Source organism: Danio rerio, chromosome 8 (genome assembly GCF_052040795.2).
Source record: "Danio rerio strain M-AB ecotype USA chromosome 8, GRCz13ab, whole genome shotgun sequence".
NCBI lineage: Eukaryota > Metazoa > Chordata > Actinopteri > Cypriniformes > Danionidae > Danio > Danio rerio.
In genome coordinates this window covers 16666831-16690135 of record NC_141028.1, presented here as the reverse complement: position 1 = coordinate 16690135, position 23305 = coordinate 16666831, and the positions used below count along the sequence as shown (strand labels likewise).

Genomic DNA, 23305 nt, shown 5'->3' with positions numbered 1-23305 from the left:
ATTTGTTTTTCCTAAAACTTGGATAGGCGACAAGACTTTTGTCAGGTAGTGTAATGTTGTCTTTATTCATTCTTAATGCTCATTTTTCTTGTGGAGGATTGGAAACTGGGTGATCCATTGGTTTAATCTTGGAGTGATGCAACATTTAGTGAAATATTGTTTCATATTTTATGTTGAGTGTCTTGCAAACGCAGCATTAAAATCTGAATTTCTGTTTTGTGTTTAATAAAAGCAAAAACTGCATTTGGAAGAATAAGGATAAAAAGAAAAATAAGGGATTTCAATCTAGTGCAGCGCAAGACATGTCTGACCTTGAAGGACTGAACAAAAGTCCAGAGCAGAATACGGATGGTGTAGCCCTGACGCAGGAGTTTAATCAGCCGAGCTGCCCGGAATAGCTTCAGGAAGCCCATATTAAAAGTCTGCAAATACCAATGAGAGCACAGAGATGACTGCTTATGCAAATAAATACTGCAGACACACCAATCAAAATACAAAGGTCATTGCTTCTGCAAATAAATACTCTGCACATATTAATCAACACCATGAAGCACATGCAAATACACACCAGCTAAACAGCAATTATAATACAGATGTGATTGTCCATGTAAACGACTTCTGTGTGCAAATCAATCACAATACATACTTAGTTCCTTATGAATATCAACTCTGACTACAAAGAACACACAAATGTAATTTAGTTCTCACTTTTCCAGTCTGAAATTTGTCCACCAGAATTTCTGTGATGCTTCCTAGAACCGTGATGAAGTCAAATATATTCCATGTGTCTCTGAAATAGTTCTGAAAGATATAAAGGTAATGACGTTATTTTGGAAAAAGTATTTCAACAGAGATTTTATGAAGTGATTCACATTCAAGGGTTAGCTTACCATTATACCAAAAGCCAGGATCTTGAGAACACACTCCACAGAGAAAATAACGGTGAAAATAGTGTTGAGATATTTGAGCACATCGTCATAGCCTTCAAGACGAGGATCATGATGCTGACAGAGAGCAAAAAAAGAACACACAGATAGCCTTCTAAAATATTTGTTATTTGTTTATATTCATTCATTCATTCATTCATTCATTCATTCATTCATTTTATTTTCAGCTTAGTCCCTTTATTATTCTGGGGTCGCCACAAAGAAATGACCTGCCAACTTACCTTGCATATGTTTTACACAGTGGATGCCTTTGCAGCTGAAACCCATCACTGGGAAACATCGATACACACTCTTTCACACACATACACTACAGACAATTTAGCTTAGCCAATTCACCTATAGTGCATGTCTTTGGACTTGTAGGGAAACAGGAGGACCCACAGGAAACGCACGTGAACACAGGGAGAACATGCAAACTCGACGACGCTACCCACTGCGCCACCTGTTTACATTTATATAATATTATATTAATATATTCTATCTTTACAAAGATTTTGTCAACAATTTTAATAAGTTTTAAGAACTTTTTTCTTTTTTTCATTTATTTATCTTTTTTTTAAGATTTGTTTTTGGCCTTTTTGCCTTTATTAGATAGGACAGTAATAAGACAGGAAGTGAAATGGGAGAGAGAGAGTAGGGGATGCCCTGACATTCTACTGCACCATATGTTGGCACGCTTACCACTGGGCTATTGCGCTGACAATAACTTTTTTCTAATATCTAATTTATTTTGTTGTTGCCATAATGACAGAATGTAATATTTTACCAGTCATTTTTAGTACCTGTATAAACGAATCTGAAGGATTAACTAGTAATGATAATTAAGCAAGTCATTGTACCACAGAGGTTTGTTCTGTAACCAATCAAGGGACTTAATAATATTGTAATATTGTGATGTTAATATATACAGTGTGCAGCATCTACTTGGATGATGCGACGGCGGCCACAGGACAACAGCGCCAGAGCGATCACCACACACCAGCTGATGGTGGAGAGACAGTGAGATGGCCAATTCGGTGGACGGGTATGATTGGGGGGCCAATGAAGCAATTTTGGCCAAAACACTGACACTCTTTACAAGAAGTGTCATGGGATTTTTAATGACCACAGAGAGTCAGGACCTTGGTTTAACCTCTGATCAAAAAAGTTGGTGCTCACTGACAGTATGGAGTCCCTACTATACAGGGGCATTAGGACTCATATAGACCACAGGTTAAGCGCACCCTGCTGGCCACACTAACACCACTTCCAACAGCAACCTAGCTTTCCCATGTGGTCTACCATTCAGGTACTGACCAGGCTCAGCCCTGCTTAGCTTTAGTGAGTAACAGGTCTTGGGCTGCAGGGTGATATGGCTGTATAATAATAGTAATATTGACAAAAAAGCTAACAGAGCCAAAAAAAAGTTTCTTTAAACAATCTAAGTTTTAAATAAAAGACATTCCTCTTTTCTACTAAGGTTTTTTATGCAATACAGTAGTGCTGTCATGATATTGGAATTTGATACCAATTGGTACCGGTATTTTAGCACGTTCTTAAACTGCGCTGATAAGCCATTGTGTTCTGTGTTCAACAGAAATGACAGTGATTGGCCGTGAAGGTCATCAGTTAACCGAACTCACCGCGGTTTACTGAGTGTCTCTGTTCCTGTGGTTACACTAAGAATGTGCTCAATAGCGCTCATTAAAGAATTGGTATTGAAATCCAGTTTCGCGACAACACAGGTTGTACAATGAGGCTATTGAATAATGATAACCAATAGCCAAATTTCACAGCTATATACAGTAAGCATCCTTTTACACACATTCAGGTCTGGAGCCATTCTGGTATTTACCACCAACATATTTCATGATCCAAATAAATCCTGATGGACCTTAATACGTCAATAGAGCACTCAGAAAACTGAAACGGAAGACAATATGAAATGGACAGATCGCGAGGAAGGAAGCCATTCAGACTCCAGTAGAATATCTAAAAATATCTGTGCTCTATTACTCTCTCTGTGAAGCACGTAGTGACTAGTGAAGGGCCACCTCTAACTCTAGGTAAAATTAGTCACAGAAGATGTCAGGCCAAAGCTAATGAGGAAACGTTAAATAGTAGCTGGTGCTTCAGATCAATATTTAATAAGCTGTGACTCATGACTGTCTGGTTTTCGAGCCATATCACAGACCAGGGGTCTCCAGGAAGGGCCGAACAACAGCTAAATCAGCCCAATTTATTTTGACAAATACACACATGGAGTAAAGAAGGCAATGCCCCAGCAATACTCACAGGTTTAAAAGAAATGTAATAGGAATGTTATTTATTACCAAAACTAATTACAAGAGTAATGTCTTCAGGATTATACTGTAATACATAATGCTGAAATTATTCTTATTTTAATAAACAGAAAGAGATCACAGTGCTATAACATCCCTTCTTACCTTCATCATGAGAACGATGGTGTTAAGGGCGATCATTGTCAGTACTGTGTACTCAAATGAGGGCGACACCACAAATTGCCACAGTCTGTACTGTAAGGTCTGTCTGTTCTGGGGCATGTAGCGAGTCAAAGGTTTGGCACTGATGGCAAAGTCGATACAAGCCCTCTAAAAGAGAAACAAAAAGTTCAAAAGAGAGATTTGTTAGAGCTTTCAACAGCCAGAATAATTAAAGCTAGAGCCTCGAGACTTGATGCATGGAAAATGGCTGCAGACAAACTGGCAGAAAGACTTGTGTATAATTTTTAAATCTCTGAGAGTCTTTGTGAATTTCTACTTACTTTATTTAGTTTATTACTATGTTGGTAGGGATGTATATATGTTTATGTATGTACAGTTAAAGTCAGAATTATTAGCCCCCCTGTTTATTTTTTCCCCATTTCTGTTTAACATAGAGAATATTTATTCAACACATTTTTAAAGATAATAGTTTTATTTACTCATTTCTAATAACTGATTTAAATAATAATTTACTAGATATTTTTCAAGACACTTCTATTCAGCTTAAAGCAGGGGTGTCCAAACTCGGTCCAGGAGAATTTAGCTCCAACCCTAATTAAACACACCTGAACCAGCTAATCAAGCTCTTATTAGATATACTAGAAAATTCCTGGCAGGTGTGTTGAAGCAAGCTGGAACTAAACTCAGCAGGACACTGGCCCTCCAGGACCGAGTTTGGACACCCCTGGCTTAAAGAGACATTTAAAGACTTGACTGGTTAATTACAGTAGGTTAACTAGGCAGGTTAGAGTATTTAGGCAAGGTATTGTATAATGATGGTTTGTTCTGTAGTTTATCGAAAAAATATATAGACTTTAAAATTAAATTAAATATAAACCTTGTATTTATTATATTTGTGTTTAGGATATGTGTATCTTATGTTTATATGTATGTTTATATTTTCTGTTAGTTATTTGTCTTGATTGCAATGCTATTTGTGGGATGGCATAGACCTTTGCACTGCTGGGAGGTGGGGTGGGTGTTGAGGAGTGGATCGTGTTTTGTTTATTGGAAAGAAAATTTTAAATATGCTTTGACCACTCACATGTAAAATCAATAAAAACTTAATCACAAAAAAGAGAGATTTGTTTTGATTAACTTCACATTAGATTTGCATTTGATCATCGGGAGGAACAAAAATTGCTTGAACTTTTGCAATGCCAGTAAGAGAAGTGCTAATAAAACATTAAAATTGAGAAGAACATGATGGAAAATACAATTAAAACTGTCCATATCAGGTGGAGCTGTTCTTCAGTGGATCGGCCTTCAATAGTGACGTGTATTAAACTGAAATTAAATAAACTGAACCGAAGATCAACTGTGACATTTGTATTAAACTGAACTGAACTAAACTGAAAAGGACATTAACAGTGACGTGTATTACATTGAACTGAATCAGTTTTAATTTAGAACTACACCAGCATTCTACTTCTACTATCCTGCCTGCCTAATATGCTAAAATGTTCCACAATCTAAAATAATGTTGTGGCTTTTTATTCTCTATTCTTCATCTATTGTATATAAAGCTGCTTTCACATAATCTACATAGTTAAAGCACTAGAGAAATAAAAATGACTTGACTTAGTAATACAAAACAAAAAAGTATGAGTGAAATTCTCTCTAAGCCCCAAAAAGGCATGGATCTTGTTTTCACAATGACGGCTTGAATCTGGAGCTTTTTTCAAAAGGTCCTTTAAAATTGTGCTCAGATAATCATTCAACGCTGAATCACATAAGTGCATTATTTTTATTTTGTACAGTATGTTCTTATAATAAAACTATAATGATATGTCACCTCAAGTATACGTCATTGCTTCTATTTCCACAGGCACTCAGCTAGAGTTCAAAATGTACAAGCAAACATTTTCATTCACCTCGTTTTTCTCCAGACTGCACTCCTCCATCATTTTGTCACCCTGTTCTTGGAAAGTGATGATGATGAGGGCCACAAATATGTTGACGAAGAAGAAGGGGAACACCACAAAATAAATGACATAGAAGATAGACATCTCCATCCTGTTCCCCTGACTGGGACCCCGGTCCTCCTCTGTCACATCCACAGAGTGTTGCAGAACTCTAAAATGTCAAACAACAATCTGTTTAAAGACAAACTTTAAATTAAACAAATAAGACATTATTTGGAAACATTGAGGTTTTCACACAAGTAAATAATTGAAGTAGTTCATTGATTCATTCATTCTTTGATTTTCCTTCAGCTTAGTGCCTTTATTTATCCTTCCACTGTGGGGTCGCCACAGCGGAATAAACCACAAACTTATCTAGCAAATGCTTTACACAGCGGATGCCCTTCCAGCTGCATACACACTCATTCACACTCATACATAACGGCCAATTTAGTTTTTTCAATTCACCTATAGCGCATGTCTTTGGACTGTGGGGGAAACTGGAGCGCCCGGAGGAAACCTTCGCCAACACGGAGAGAACATGCAAACTCCACACAGAAATGCCAACTGACCCAGCCGAGGCTTGAACCAGCGACCTTCTTGCTGTGAGGCAACAATGCTAACCACTGAGCCACATTGTGCCACCTCTAATTTAAGTAGTTAAATGTACAATTTGTAATTTTAGCAGCTAGAAGGAGCATATTCACAACAAATAAAAGTGTAGTTTGATAATGGCGTGACTGAGTGTGGAATCATGAGAATTGTGATCTTCATTCAACCCTATGGGACTCCTGCAGAAATCACGTTGATGAATGAAGTATGAGGCAAAATAAGGGTGAAAGCCATCAAAAAAGTGAAATGAGATGGTTTTCTATGAAACCAAACCAGAAACTGTGAGTGTGTGAGGTCATTAGCATGGTAATACATGATCACGCATATAACAGTCTCTGTCACTAGTTAAAATTGCTTATTTCTCTGGATTTTAACATTCTAAAACCATTTGGCTTCGTAAGTACATAAGTCAGCAAAATATATAATACCATTTTAGGGTTTTATGATTGTTTTAAAGAAAAATAATCTTATAAATTGTGCCTTTAACATAATAAATTACACCTAACAATGCTGTAAGCTAATTCAGATTTGTTAGCAATGTGTTACACCTGACATCATCACTACATTAATCAAAATATGCTTTGGGCCTGCTGTGTAAGAATATGCTAAATTAGCACACAGCTTCTGGAAAGGTGTTAAGAGGAATATAAATGTTATTGGAGTGTTAATAATGATATTGTGTGAAAAGTTGGCTCTTACTGCGGCCAGCCTTCGCCAGTGGATACGGTGAAGAGAGTCAACAGAGCCCAGACAACGTTATCATAATGGAAATCGCGTCTCTTCCACTCTCGTTTTTCCTTTTTCTTGTCTTTATCATAGTCAATGTAGTAGCCTCTATAAACATACAGAAAAAAGAAAAAAAACATTTCCCATATAATTTTCAGAGAAGATATGCTCTTAAAACGCCACACTTCGGTTTATAGCAGACTTTTGAGATTTTAATTGTTCAAAATTTGTTTTAGCATCATCTTATAGAATTAAGATTGCAGTTGTATTGGGGACCTACTTGCACTCATTTTCAGTGTCCTTGGAACTGTCAGTACAGTAGTAAAATTTCCCTTTGAAAAGCTGCACGGCAATGACGGCAAATATGAACATAAACAGCTTGTAGACGATGAGGATGTTGAAAACATTCTTCAGTGATGTTACCACACAGTCAAACACAGCCTGAAAATCAATACAAGATATAAAAATTAGAGACCATGACATTTTTTGTTTTTGTTTTGTGTGTACATTTGTACTTTAATACCTAAACACAATTTATTTTAGTTTGTTGCCTAAGCTTAGAATTTTAAAGTTAAGCCTTTCATGTATTATTTACAATATATTTTATTTCAACCTTAGATCTAGGGCTGCACAATATATTATTTCAGCATTGATATCGCAAAGTGTGAATCTGCAATAGTCACATCGCAGGATCTGAATTTGATGGGTTGGAATTATAGTTGTCAGCACCACAGTTTAGGTTTGTGAGGTCATTGCAAAGTTTAACCCTAAAATAGATTGAAAGATTTTTGTTTGTATGTGTTTTTTAAGACCTGTGACTGTGTATAATTTAAGCAAACTTAAACCAAGAGGTTATAAAGTTGTATAAACCTAAATTAATTGTAATTAATTATTTATACAATGAAGACTCTACACTAATACAGTGTTATTATATATATATATATATATATATATATATATATATATATATATATATATATTTATTATTGATTTTCTTCGAGAGAAAACCAAAAGATTACTTTGTATCTATTCAGTTGTATTGTGACGATCGTCATTAGAATTTTCCTTATTATTGTATGAGTGACGTCTGATTGGGTTACTGCTGTCAGCTGATGCAACATTATTTAGAGCGCCTTGGATGGGTTTCTCGCTCTCTCTCTCATTCATTCCTTATCACGCAGTCAGCATGCAGGTGATTCCGGGTCACTGAGAGGTCATGCTGACGGAGTGTGTGTGTGTTGAGAGCGCACTGCGTACTTGTTGCTTTGAGTCCGTTTTTTGTAGCTCAATATGTGTTTTCGTGCTGCGTGGTCTTGCTCTGAGGTAGTGGCAGTGTTCTTTGAAGTTGGTCACGGCATCGAAAGTGCGAGTATGTTTTTGATGCGGACGTTGAAGCGGCAACATTTATGAATGGAAGAGTTTATGATTTTGGCGGAGGTTGTATTTGCGATGCATGGTGAACGTATTAAGCGCTCGGGTTTGTTTGTGGAGTGAGGCGCGGGTTTATTTTGTTTTTTGGCGCTCGAGTTGCCTATTTGTTTTGGGTTTTTTCTTTCTTTTTGTTTGAATGTTTGATCACTATCGTGATCGGGATTTGTGTTGCTGTTTTCTGGGCCCAGTAGCATCGACGGGTGATCGGGTAAGCAAATGTTTCTTCTTTGATTTATATTGTTTTGGTTAACTTGTATATGTGTATGTATGTCCAAAAGATTTGATGAGATGGTAGAGTAACCATATGAATGTGCATTGCGTTCACGATTGCTTCAACGTGCACAAATGGAAAATCTACTTTAGCGTATACGAATTGAGAGACATTTCAAGTGCATTGATTACCCGTTTACTTCAGCGTGCACAAATGGAAAATCTACTTTAGCGTTTACGAACTGAGAGACATTTCAGAGTGCATTAATTACCCGATTACTTCAGCGTGCACAAATGGAAAATCTACTTTAGCGTATACGAACTAAGAGACATTTCAAGTGCATTGAATTGCAATTGATTCAGCGTGCACAAATGGAATATCTACTATGTGTAAAGTGTACAACTGAGTTCTATAAGTTCTTGAATGTGTGATTGATTTGATTTGAACTTGAAATATTATGTTTGTGGGAATTTGATTAATATTGGTTGTTGTATATTTAGAAGTGGTTTATTTGATTTATTTCTTTATGGTTGGTTGATGTATCACCCGTTGATGGTTTTGTTTGTAAAAGGTAATTAAAAGGTATTGTGCCTGGGCCTGGAAATTTAAGTTTGTTTGGTTTATAGATTTACTTACAATGTGTTGAAGTTAAAGTTTGTTCTTTTTGTTTTCTTCTTTATTAATTCATTGATCTGTTGCATGATTGAATATCTGATTTGGTTTTTATTAAATCATGCATCTGTTGAAACTTAAATTTTCATTTAATTGAATTATTTAAGAAACTGTAGTGGGGTCTTTCAACCCCTGGCGCCCAACCCACTTTATTAGCCAAATACCGCTACAGTATTACTCAAAAAAATAAGCCCAATCAATATAAAATTATGAATTAATTCCAAATAGAGATTTAGGACATCTTGTAAAATTAAATTCATATCACAATATAATAATAAATAATAATTCCTTACATTTATATATCGCTTTTCTAGACACTCAAAGTGCTTTATACATTGGGGGCAATCTCCTCATCGGCATGATGCAACGGCAGTTATATTGCGCCAGACTGTACATAACACACCAGCAGATTGACAGAGGCCAGTGGGCAAATTTGGCCAGGATGCCAGGGTTAAACCCCTACTCTTTTTTTTGAAGGACATCCTGAGGTTTTTAACGACCACAGAGAGTCAGGTCCTTGATTTAACCTCTCAAGTCCCCGAGTCCCTGTCACTATACTGGGGCATTAGGACCCACACAGACTACGGGTTGGGCGTCCCCTGCTGGCCTCACTAACACCACTTCCGACAGCAACATAGCTTTCCCATTTGGTCTCGCATCCAGGTACTGACCGCTGACCGGGCACATCCCTGCTTAGCTTCAATGGGCGACCATGTGAGAGTTGCAGAGAGTTAACTGCCAGTAACAGAACAGAAGACTCAAAAGAATAATTTAATACAGTATATATATGCAAGGAATTATTATTAATGTTTACAATATATATGGCAGACAAACTAAATATCGCAATGTCAGTTTTTGTCCGATATCCTGCAGCCCTACTTAGAACTGAATTTATGTACACACAAAAGCTTGGGTTGATAAATAACAGTCCAGTTAATGATTAAAAAAAAAAAATTTCATCCCAAACAGTTGAGATATTTTACAAACATGCTTGTTTTTTAGAAAAAATTGCTTCACTTTAGAAAAGCGTCTGTTCTTCTGTCTTTTAAATCTGTCCGTCACACTTTATCACTTTGCTTCTTTTTCCACACACATTTCTGACACACATTTCTCTGCCTCTCATGCCATGCCTCTCTCATTCTCACAAACACAAGATACTCTGTCAGACTGTTGAGTTACCATGTGTGAAGACTGAGAAAAAAAAATAAATAAAAAAAACTGATGCAATTTTTTCATATAAGGCAAGAGTTTCATCACCTTCCCTCTTATTTGATCACATCCTGGTGGTTTAATGACAGCATTCTGTCACGTAAACAACTTCAATTGGTTCTGATGGATGCATGCACTACAAAATTAAGCAAGACAGATACACACAGTGTTCCACTCGTTAAGTGTGCAACTAATCTTATCCAGTAATGTTTTGCAATATTTTCAGGATTTTATTTATTTATTTTTTTTTGATGAAGAGAAAGCTCAAAATAATAATTTAATACAGTCTTGCTAAACACAAGTATGCAGTTGAATTCAGAATTATGTATATTTTTCCCCAATCTCAGTTTAATAGAAGGAAGATTTTTCAAACACATTTCTAAACATATTGCTTTTATTAACTAATTTCTATTAACTGATTTCTCTTATCTTTGCCATGATAACATAATATTTTACATGACATTTTTCAAAATACAGCTTAAAGTGCATTTTAAAGGCTTTACTAAGTTAATTTGGCAAGTTAGGGTTATTAGGCAAATCATTGTATAATGATGGTTTGTTCTGTAGACAGAAGAAGAGGCTAATAATATTAAACTTGAAATGGTTTTAAAAAAAATTAAAACAGCGTTTATTCTAGCCTAAATAAATAAATAAGACTTTTTGCAGGAGAAATAATATTATAGGAAATACTGTGAAACTATTGACTTCAACTGTACATTTCTTTCAGTTAATACAAAACAAACAAACACCTGAAAGGAAAGACTTGATCACAAATGTTTAAATGGCAAATTTCATAGTCATATACCTTGAGTTTAGGAAGTCTTTTAATCGTCTTGAGAGGCCTCAGAACTCGGAGTACACGCAGCGATTTAATGGTTTTAATGTCTCTTCCTGTGTTACTCCTGCAACGCATGAAAACATATTTACTAAACACTAACAAAAAAACATACACACATTATTATATGGCACAAAATCAGAGTGTTTTTACCCCATCACATTCCTGTCAGATGCCGTGAGCCACAATCCACAAGAAGACCAACAGAGAAACAAACAAGAAACAGACAGGCAACTTGAACCAGGGAGCTTCTCAATGAACACAGAAATGCTTTTACACTCACAACAGAGAAAAGAGAGCATTTACTAACAGCAATATGTGTCAAGAATTTGAAATGTCTGAATGTTTTTCCTCACATAACTCATGGAGTGGCATCGCATGGCATTAATGGAATTTGAAAACGAATAACAAAACATTTGAGCAATGCAGCTAAACAGCTAAATCAACATGGTGCAGATTTTAAATCAGAATACTAAATTGAACATATTATTTCTCACGATTGAATCAATTTGACTTACGTGAGAGCAAAAGCCACCAGAGCTCCCACCACAACTATGAAATCCAGAATGTTCCACGGGTCACGAAAATAGGAGCCATAGTGTAAGACCAACCCCTGATCAATCATCTGAGAAAAATATAGCATATGTTAATTTCGTGTATATATATATATATATATATATATATATATATATATATATATATATATATATATATATATATATATATATATATATATATATATATATATATATAATTTTTTTTTTTTCAGTTAAAGTCAGAATTATTAGCCCCCCTTTGACTTTTTTCTTCTTTTTAAATTATTTCCCAAATGATGTTTAACAGAGCAAGGACATTTTCACAGCATGTCTGATAATATTTTTTCTTCTGGAGAAAGTTTTATTTATTTTATTTCAACTAGAATAAACCAGTTTTAAAACTTTTAAATTCTATGAATGAATGAATTATTAAAACTTTTATGTTTAGAAATTGGTTGAAAAAACTTCTCTCCATTAAACAGAAACCGGAGAAAAAAATAAACAGGGGGCTAATCATTTATGGGGGCTAAATAATTAATTAATTCTGACTTCAGAATTAATTATTCTTCATTAAAACATTTATTAATTCTGGCTAACTAATTCTGACTTCAACTGTATATACACACACTCACCAGCCACTTTATTAGGTACACCTGTCTAACTGCTCACTAAACAAATTGCTAATTAGCCAATCACATGACAGGAATTCAATGCAATAAGGCATGTATACATGGTCAAGATGATCTGCTGCAGTTCAAACTGAGCATCAGAATGGGGAAGAAAGGTGATTTAAGTGACTTTGAACGTGGCATGGTTGTTGGTGCCAGACAGACTGGTCTCAGTACTTCAGAAACTGCTGATCTACAAAGATTTTCACACACAATCATAACTAGGGTTCACAGAGAATGGTCCGAAAAAGAGTAAATATCCAGTGAGCGGCAGTTCTGTGGTCGCAAATGCCTTGATGATGAACTCAAATGGCCTCCACAGTCACTAGATTTCAATCCAATAGAGCACTTTTGGGTTGGAATGGGAGATTCATATCATGGATGTGCAGCTGACAAATCTGTAGCAACTGCATGATGATATCATGTCAAAATGGACCAAGATTTCTGAAGAAAATTTCCAGTACCTCGGTAAATCAATGCCATGAAGGATTAAGGCAATTTTGTAGGGAAAAGGGTCTCCAACCCGGTACTAGTAAGATGTACCTAATAAAGTGTCCGCTGAGTGTATATATTTAAAGGAACTTACAGGAGCAATCCCAAAACTCACCTTGATTATCATTTCAAACGTGAATACCCCAGTGAATACATAGTCAAAATAGCGCAGAACCTATTCCACATAAAAACAAGAATTTAATATGAATTACAGTTTCAGCATAAGCAAATATGCAAAATGAGGTTTAATAATACATGAGATTTATGAGAACTTATCATTGTTTGGAATATGGCTGCTTAGATTGAACATGCCAGAATGTTGCTATTCTCCTGAAGCCTCTATTGATTCCATTGCAGCAGTGACAGCTGCATACATGTAAATCCTAGCTTGTGTTTCTGAGAGGGAAAGTGGCTTTTCTTCAGCTGTCCTCTACATCTAGAGAATGGTTTACGTCATTTGTTTACATACATGATCTCATCTGCTATTACTGGAAGAGTCTTAGCATGTAATTAGCTGTGGTTTAATACAGCTGGTGCGCTGTCACTTGGGAAATATAAAAACTGCAACAAAAATCTAATTTCTATTAACTAGCAAGCGACGCCAAATACTTCATGACCCACTGAGAACAATTTCATTTAAAAAACTGATGAATGCTAATTTATTTTTATTGGCAAAAATGAACAACAAATAACCTTTTTTTTCCTTTGTTTAAGACATTGCATTTGTAATGACACCGAGCTATTGAGAAAAATAAATCATATTTCATCAATATTTCATTTGGATACATTATAGGCATGAATATTTTCTTACATATTTTAAGATGTCAAAAAATGCAAAAAGGACAAAGTTTCTATTTAGTCTCTTAAAGGGTTAGTTCACCCAGAAATTAAAATGACGTTACTAATTACTCACTCTTGAGTCATTCCAATCCCTTGATACTTTTTTTTTTAAATCTCCCTCATTCTCAATAGACAGGAATAGTCACAATTCCTTTAAACTCCAGAAAAATACCAAAACACATCCTCAAAACTGAACATATGCTTTGAGAAGAAGAAACTGTTGAATAAAGTTTTTGTTCTTGGTATTTTCATAGCTTAATAATACTCTGATTGATCCACTACAGTCATGTTTTTAGGAGTACGTCACGATTTTCCCAAAACATAGATGTTAATCCAGGAACATGTTTAACTGGGTGAAATCAGGTTGACGGTTTTGAGGATGTTTAAGGATGGTACCTTTGAGACCAATGCTGTCAGAGCATTCCAGTCAGGTAGCTCTCAGATTTCATCCAACATATCTTAATTTGTTTTCTGAAGATGAACAAAGTTCTCAGGGGGTTTTGGACAACATGAGGGTGAGTAATTATTGGGAGAAATTACATTTTTTGGCGTGAACTAATCCTTTAAATAATATGAGGCCATAAAATCTGCAAGAATAATGTCTTGCAAATGAATAAGGACGTGGCTATTTACAATAGGTTCAAAGTTGCTCTGAGATAAACGTGTCATGCGGATGAAACACAGGGCAACTTTTTGAGCAATGTTGCAAGGCAACTTTGAAATATTATACCATAAATGGGCAACCAGGTGAGACATTGGGTAACTAATTTGGGCAATGGGTTACAGATATAATATTCTTTCCCATTCTGAGTAGAAAAGTAGCCGGGCAATATCGCTTTGGAAAATTGCCCAGCAACATTGCCCAAAAAGTTGCGCTGTCTCTCATCAGCATCATCAGTTTTATTACTGTTTAACAGTTTCACAATATTCACTGTTATGAGTCAATAGGGTAAATTAACTTAATGAAATATACTTGTTATTGTTTGTAAGCTTCCTTAGGTGTCAAAACCCTGCTTCAACACACTTACTATAACTAGGTTTCAAAAAAGCCTAAGGAACTCAGTTCAATCAGGTTTAAATAGTGTTAAAGCTAAACCTTAGACCTTAAATTAACAAAACAAAAAATAAATAAACAGCTTTTTTTTAGACCATTTGTTTTGTGCAAGACAATCATTGTTATGTGGCGATGGGGAATTCTTACTTTGTTCCTGTCCGAATTAGTGTTGACGGGGTCTTCGGCAGCCAATGCGATACTGCTGGCGGCGATCACAAGAAGGATTGACATCTCAAAATAACGAAGGTTGACAACGTAGTGGCAGGCCCTGCGGACCCTGTAGGAGAGAACAGAGAATAAGAGAGATGAAATGGGATCATATTCATAAAATATAGAATACAGCTGTGGCTCCACAAACATCCAGCCTTACGGGTTGTTGGGTTTGAAGATGAACATGCTGACAGGTGGAGGCCCTTTGGGTGCATCTGGGGTTTCTTCTTCTTTCTCTGGCTTTGAGGCCTCCACATCTTTACTATTACCTGGAAAATTCAGGTACATTTTAGAAACTATTTATGTTTACTTAAGCTTAGTCATGAGACAGCTGGGAGTCAGCAATAATGTAGTAAATATAGACAATGTATATGTGTATGTATAATGTAATTATTACAGTGTAATATTAAATATCTATCAACAGTAAATATAGAAGAGCTATATTTATTTATTTTATATTTTTATTAGCATTTCTCACAAAAGTCATATAGAGACAAATATTACTATGTACTTTTTCCAACACATTTCTAGTAATAATAGTTATACTATTAATACTAATTACTTTTGTCTTTACTATGATGACAGTAAATAATGTTTTACTAGTTATTTTACAAGATTCTTATATTAAACTTAAGGTCCTAGGTTATTTAGGTTAATTAGTCACTGGATGACTTTTTTTTTTTTTTTGCATACTTTTAATTGTTCCCCATTAAAAAGTGTATCAAAAATCAATATTTTTCAAGGCATCGTATCAAAGTTGAATTTGCATTTTATTTTACTCTTATTTATGTTGACTATTACTTATTATGTTTTTACTTTTTTATTATTCGCTTTTACCACTTTAATTTCTGTTTCCATTTTTTATTTCATTTTAAAGGTTAATTTTTGTTGTGTTTATGGGTTTTTATTTTAGTTTTAGTACTTCAACTTGATTTAACTGAAAAAAGTTTGCTTGAGATTTTTTTCTTTACAGGTTTTATTTTTCATTTTAGTTTAATTAATTTATTTCGTGCTTTTGTTAATTGCAATAATCTTATATGTAGCACTATTTTTATTTTAGTTTATAATTAGACAGCTAATAATAGGTGGTTTAAACAAATTATGTTGACAATAAAATATTAAAATAACTATGTAATAATATGTATTAAAATAACTTAAAAACTGCTTTCATTCCCGTCGAACTAAAAGACAAAATATAAATACTAAATACATTTTTCTTGCACTGTTAAACATCACTTGGAAAATATTTAAAAAGATTATAAAATATGCAATAGGGGAAATTATTTTGCCTTTAAATGTAGATATAATTTAATAAAAAAAAACCTTTCATGGATTATTACAAAATATTTTAGTAAAATTATATAGATATTAAATCTATAACAAAGCAACAGTGCAAATAAATTGTTATGAATATTTTTTATTTTCTTTGAATCTTTATGAAGCCAATTATGAAGTTTATAAACATTATCTGAGTAGATTGCAGACCAAACATACAGTATCTATGCAAATTATTTCATGTGTTATGGGGACACAATTTGTGCATATTTTTTTAAGCTGAGTCAATTTCTAATGTCCATTAGTAACTTAATATCATATGCTTATATATTTATGTACTTTCCCTGCTGAAAAGACCTGCATTACTGGTCATGCTTTGGGATGGTGGTGTTTCTACTAGGACCTTCTTAACCAGCAAAGCAGCCTTTGCCGACCAGCTTCTCCAGAAACACCATGCATTTGCTGGTCAACAGCTTAACTCTGCTGGTTTCCTCTAGTTAGACCAGAACCAATCCAGCAGTGACCAGCAGCCTTTATTCTCAGCTGGTCTTATCAGCAGGGCTATGGGAGGTGTAGGGATGCTCAAACCCGTAATGGAGGTCAGCTCCATGGATGGCTGAGTGTTGGTGACCTCTATCACGATGCTGGTGTTGAGGGAGGACTTATCCTGATTCAAGGACCCGTGGTTATTGTTATCGGTCTCACCGGCACATGTAGTTCCCTGTGAAGACTGCTGCAGTGTGTTGTCAGTGAGCTGTAGAGTAGCAGGTTCAGAGTCAAGAGGTGGGATTTTGCGGGGGGAATTTGCTGGTTTGGACTCTGTGGATGATTCTGTGTTGTCTGGTTTGTTCTGCCTGTGGAAGGTGAAAAGTTAATAGTGGAGCTCATTCCCAAACTCTCAAAAAGCAATATTTGTGCACTTGTTGATAAAAATAGTAAGGTCTATATTAAATTAATACAAGCTGTCACCATGTTGTAACAGCTGTTCTGTCATAATGTCAATTTTTTTGTTAACCTTGAAGACCTATTCGCTAGCTTCCTCAGAAAGTTATAATGGCTTTTTAGAACAGCAGCTTTATGATTTATTAGTTGTCTTTTAGATTTATGAGTTAAATAAGGTTTGTGGCTAACATGATTGTTGTACAACATAAATTACACATATCCATCTAAAACACTGATTATAAACCAGTGTTTATCGCAATTTGCAAACAACAATTTTGTCATATTCTCCAAAACAATTGTTATTGCAGTAAGATTAATACAAAGGTAAGGTTAAAGCCAAGAAACTGCCCAACTCATTTCAATCCTTCATAATATTTAAAAATAGTTTCATCTTTCTTTTCTGACTGCATATTTTTCCTTTTAAACATCAAAATGTGTCTAGGATTTTGACAACCTAAACCAGGAATTTTGAATTAGTAAATTAAATATAAAATAATATTTTGGTCTGTAAGATACGACAAAATATTTCTACTTTACAAAGGTGATGTTTCCCCAGTGACACGTGAAGTAACCCTTCAAAAATGATTCTAACGAGCTAAATTCCCACTTTGTACTGTTACCAAAACTTTTACAGTTATTTAGCTTATTGTTCTTCTGGAAAGTGTGTTGTATACATTTTTTAAAACCATTTGAATAAAAAAGGTAAAAACTATCAATAGTAAATACAGAAGATCTATATTTGTTTTATTTTCATATTTTTATCAGCATTTCTCACAAAAGTCATATATGGACAAATATTATATACTATATATTTTTTACAACACATTTCTAAACATACAGTTATAGTTTTAATAGCTAATTTCTAATAATTAATTCCTTTTGTTTTTACCATAATGATGTTTTACAAGATATTAAGCTTAAGGTACTAGGTTAATTTAGGTAAATAGATAAGTCACTGGACGACTTGGTTTGTTCTGTAGCTAATCAACAAAAAAATCCTAAGGAGGCTAATAATAGGTGGCTTAAACTAATAATATTGACATCAAAAATGAATTAAAATAACTTAAAAAAATGATTTCATGGTTAACATGATTGTTGTACAACATAACTTACACACATCCATCTTAAACAATGATTCTAAACCAGTTTTTTATCGCAATTTGCAGACAACAGTTTGTTATTGCAGTAAGGTTAATACAAGGTTAAGCCTAAAACCAAGAAACTGCCCAACCCATTTTAATTCTTCATAATATTTAAAAATAGTTTAATCTTTCTTTTCTGACTGCATATTTTCCCTTTTACATATCAAAATGTGTCTGGGATTATGACAACTTGATTCTAGAATCTGAATTAGCTGCTAAATCAAACATAAAATCAACCAGCATTCAAATATTTTTGAGCTGTAAGATACAGTATAAGACCAAATATTTCTATTGTAATGCATTTTAAAATGCTCATTATAACCAAGATGACAAAAGTAAAGTTTGTTCAGTGTCACGTGAAGTAACCCTTCGAAAATTATTTTAAAATGCTGATTTCCCACTTTCTACTGTTACTAAAACTGAAAATGATTTAGCTTAATGTTCTTCTGGAAAGCGTGATGTATATTGTTTTCAAAACCACATGAACAAAAAAAGATAAAAAACTTACATAATATAAATGTCTTTTGATTACTTTAACAATCACCATCCAAATAAATAGCTAATTTAATGATTCTGATTGGTAGGAAACATCCTTTATACAACTAAAAACAATAACTGCGTATAAATTAAAAATATTAATGTTCACCTCTGTTCAAGCCCTCTGCCATCTGGACTGATTTCTCCATCACTCTTTTCATCACCCTCACTTCCTGGCTTTTGTTCTTTACCGTCAACACCATCACCTTGCAGAGTCTCTTTTCCCCTGGGGTCTGTGTGAAGCTCGCGGTGGCGTGGCCGTCGGGGCCTGGGCCCCATATCAGGGGTCAGCATGTCCCCCATAGCAGGAGGCCTGTGCTTACGGACTGCCCGCTGCCGCCTGTTCCCATTTAGTCTAGGGCAATGGTTGTTGATGTCCAGAGCACCCTCGGGTGAAGTCTTTGATTCAGATGGCTCTGTTAAGGGCAGATTCAGTGTAACTGGGGGTTCAGGGAGGCATGCGTCCACGGGCATTGGTGGCTCTGGAATTGGAATGGCTAAAGGGGGTTCAGGAATAGAAATGGGCAGAGCTTGCTCATCCACCGGCATGTCCATAGGCATGGGTGGCTCTAAGGTACCCTCTGGCATGGTTGTGGTTGAAGTGGTCTCAGTGGCTCTGCGCTTGCTGCCAGATGGAGATAGTCCAGGTTTCCGGTGGAGAGGGCAGCCTGGTGGTCCGTCCTGTTCTTCACTGGGGCTGCTGAAAAGGATCTCGCGGCTGGACATCTGCCTGTGCCGCCGCAGCTGGCTGGTCCTCTGCTCCCACACTGACATGGTCAACCTCCTCCTCCTCTCTCTCCTGGACATGAAAGAGTTAGAGGCATTGAATGGACGAGCGTCAGCCAGACTCTCTGCATCCTCGAAGGAGTAGGCTGCACGGCTCCGATGAATTGCACGCTTCCTGTACAGGTAGGGCCTCCTCCTCCTCCTGAGAAAAGAGAGAGAGGACACTTAACAAGACTGGAACAAAGAAATATTTCAGAAACCACATTATGTCATCAGTCATTAGCTGTATAACTTTTTTGTACCCTTCTGAAAAGACTAGCCTAATCCAGTGGTTCTTAACTGGTTTTGCACCAGGTCTATTTAATGCCTTGGCAATATATGACACATAAAATGTTTAGCATAGAAACAAATGAGCAAACAATTTCTTAAGATAATTAGTTTATTTGTTAGTTATTTTACTAATTTCTAGTTTTCTAAATCTCAATTAAACAAAAATGTTTCCCTAAACCAGCCTCATGTTGGACAGGTACGTATATTTGTTGGAATAGCCAAAAATATACTGAGGGCCTACTCACACTAGCCTACCCAAACCATGCCTGGACGTGTTTCCATGTTCGTTTGACAGGTGTGAGTGCCCCGAATTGGGCCCAGGCATCGATCAGTTGGCCGGCCCTGGCCCGGTTGGAAGAGGTGTGTCAGTGCGGTTTGGTTGGGCTTTGGCACAGTACGCATGTAGTATGAGTGCAAAGCACGCCTGAGGTCGAAACTGAAGATGCAACGTCACTATTAAAAGACTTTCACATGGATCTATTAATTATTCTTACTTTTCAATGAACATGAACTGTTATAGTTTATTAAAGATACAACCCCCTGGCTGCATCTCAGCTGCACCTTTAGCAAATCTCTTAATACTTGTAGCACAAGGACTTTTTAAACATTTATGAGCATCAAAAGTGGTGGATGTGTTCCGCAAAAAAAATTTGTACCAATTGTAATGGTTTGCTTCAGTTCAATTTGGAATTTCCCTAACCAACGCAGAGCTGGGGGGAACAGAGTGAGTGCTCTGACTTGGCCACACCCTGATCCTTCTCTTCTGTTAGTAAACTAAACAGTCGCATCATCGATGACGTAAGAATGCTCTGGCTCGGTAGGTAAATGCAATGTGTTTGCATGTGTTTTTATGTATCCAACTTTCAGATGATGTATAAAGATATATTAAAAAAAAAAAAATCAATATGTAAACAAATACTTTATTGACCAGGGTTGCAAACTCTTTTAAATCAGCATGAGCTCTTTAGATTGAACAACATACAAAATAAACAGGATGTTTTAGTTGATAATTATATTATTTTTTAAAAGTTTGGCTTAGAAATATATCTCACATTTTAGCCATGAATCTTTAAAACATGCAATAAGCAATGGAATATCGTTTTGAATCAAAGTATTTTTAATCATACATCTGCAATGGAAAAAAAAATGTATAGATGTATTATAGCAACTTTTTGCAGAAATGTCATATATATACAATAAGCGTAGGAATGCTGATGGTCTCTTGCTCTTAGCAGCCAACAACCTATTGCACAAAGCACACCTATCAGATGAATGTGTATTGTCAGATAAATATAGCAGATTTTGATCCAATTAATCACAACAGCAGTTGTTCTATTAAAAGCCAATATATATTGATTTATTTTTATAATGCTCTTAATATACTAAATATAGCAAGTTCACATTTAGCATTCACATAAACAAACCTGCAAATGACCACATAAGAGCCACTGGCTTAGACCAGTTAATCATACTGGCTATTTAGGAAATGTATAAGGAACAGTGTGCTGATGCACTGGTCTATTCAGCAGGGTAGCTCAATATGTAAACTTAAAGGGATAGTTCACCCAAAAACGAAAATTCTGACATCATTTGACTCCCTTCACTTGTCACAAACCTGTTTGAGTTTCTATTTTCTGTCCCATTGACTTCCACAGTATTTGTTTTTTCTACTATGGAAGTCAATGGTTATAGGTTTCTAACATTTTTCAAAATATTTATTTTGTGTTCAACAGGAAAAAAAAACACTTTAATTTTCATCTTTGGGTGAATTATACCTTTAAGCATCTGTGTGCAAAATATTGAACAGATAGCTGTTAATAAGTACTTTTCAATACACGGTAGAAAGGCTCCATAAATTCTGTTTTCGTGACTTTGTGTGACTGGAATTCATGGTCCAGCTAGTAAGGACAGCAGATATGGTAAACAACAGGATAGAGTTGCAATATCAAAGTGAAAAAACAAAACAAACAAAAGTAAAAACAGTGAAACTGGAAATAGAGTTCATTCAGAATGGAGATAGGAATAAGAGTGCAAAAATATCATTGCAAGAAATTGAAAAACTAAATTCCAACCAAAGATCAGACTTGAAAATGTGAAATCAGACATTCGATAAAGATGGCAGAACAGAAAGCTTCACCCAAATAGATAAAGTAGGCGGTGCTGAATATTAAAATTGAAATAAACAGGCTATTACTTACTGGCACTTGTACTCTTGTGAGGTCCGTGTAATCAATGAGCGATTGGTTGAAAACAAGACATTAGTGCTTTCCAGAACAAGGACAAAACAAGCCAAGCATCGCAGCCCAAATACTCCAGACAAATATATATTTTTCAATAGTATTTCAGTGCTCTATGGAAGCCAATTAAACAAGATTTTTAACCTTTTTATTTGCGTTAAACTGAAATCAAAGTCTTACAAATTCAGATTTCACAGGTTTTGGGCTGCGTAGCAGGGCAGCAAAGCGTAACGTGACAACATGATGGTAGATATATTAGAAGCAACAAATACAGTATTCTGAAACATTTTGAAATGCTGAGACAGTAAGAAACATGGCACAGATATAAGACACATATAAATGGGATCCATATGCATAAGCACACAATATCAGAAAGAGAGAGCACCCTGAATCATTTTTGAGTACAGTAGTTAACTACAGTCATAGATATATGCATTTCCCAGGGATGACATCCATAGTTGTCATGCTAACCGAAGACATGCACTCATTTCCCAGTTCTCGTCAAGCAATTTCAGACATGCTCCAACAGCTTTTGTTTAACTTTGAAGTAAACATGCAAAACCCAAATGCCACAGGCCACAATTTCCAGTCTGAGTTCATTAACAACCAGCTCTCACATTATTTCCCAAAATGCAGTAGAGAAGAGACCCTGTGGTATTCACATCATACCAATTTGTTCTAACAAAGGCACGGCCTCCATTGCCTCATATGGGATGTTGTTTATTTTGTTTGTTTGATTTAACAAATTTGTCCAGCAAAGATGTACTGTACTTTATAGAACTCTCATTGCTCAACACATGAAAATAAAGCCTCTTTTCTATATAGTGACACTCATCACAGACACTGGTTAATAGTTGTTGCAATTTGTGAGCATGCCCCTAACAGTTAAAAATGATTATATTTATATATTACAACAAATGTTTACACAGGGTCCAAATATAACACCTGCCAATCTACAAATATAACACTTGCCAATCACCAAATGTAAACTGGATTTGTTGACTCATTCAAAGACTGTATGGCCAGTAAGAGATCGTGTATTAGGCTGCAAGTCAATTCAAAATCTTCAAATCATACATTATTAATTATATGAACTACAGTACTAAATATTTCTGCAACCTAGGCTCATTAAACAATGATGTTGGCCTGACGTTGAATTCTGACGTCAACGCGATTTTCATTTCTAAACAAAATCCAATGACCCCACGATGTTGGGGTACATTGGGGTACAACGTCAATATGACGTCATGTTGACATCCTGTGTCTGTTGGGTAGACACTATTTGT

The 23305-nt window shown here is 35.5% G+C and overlaps 1 protein-coding gene across 4 annotated transcripts in view; it reads right to left on the bottom strand.

The window, feature by feature from the left end:
* The window catches only part of cacna1ea (calcium voltage-gated channel subunit alpha1 Ea), a 226128-nt gene that overhangs the window by 25477 nt on the left and 177346 nt on the right, over positions 1 to 23305 (bottom strand). For 2 of the 4 annotated variants that reach the window (XR_015497603.1, XR_015497604.1), the window contains exons 20-33: positions 18836 to 19525; positions 16694 to 16959; positions 14991 to 15099; positions 14768 to 14897; positions 12842 to 12901; positions 11549 to 11655; positions 11001 to 11121; positions 6953 to 7113; positions 6646 to 6780; positions 5305 to 5506; positions 3374 to 3538; positions 891 to 1004; positions 709 to 801; positions 312 to 422 (exon numbers count right to left, since the gene is read on the bottom strand). Coding sequence is in view for 1 of the 4 variants with exons in the window: in XM_087264324.1 (XP_087120450.1) it covers positions 312 to 422; positions 709 to 801; positions 891 to 1004; positions 3374 to 3538; positions 5305 to 5506; positions 6646 to 6780; positions 6953 to 7113; positions 11001 to 11097; positions 11184 to 11195; positions 11549 to 11655; positions 12842 to 12901; positions 14768 to 14897; positions 14991 to 15099; positions 16694 to 16959; positions 18836 to 19654 (2581 nt within the window). In the remaining 3 variants the exon portion in view is untranslated. Of the gene's footprint in view, positions 1 to 311; positions 423 to 708; positions 802 to 890; positions 1005 to 3373; positions 3539 to 5304; positions 5507 to 6645; positions 6781 to 6952; positions 7114 to 11000; positions 11122 to 11183; positions 11196 to 11548; positions 11656 to 12841; positions 12902 to 14767; positions 14898 to 14990; positions 15100 to 16693; positions 16960 to 18835; positions 19655 to 23305 lie in introns of all 4 variants that reach the window. The other 2 variants (XM_087264324.1, XR_015497602.1) reach the window with 2 other exon arrangements.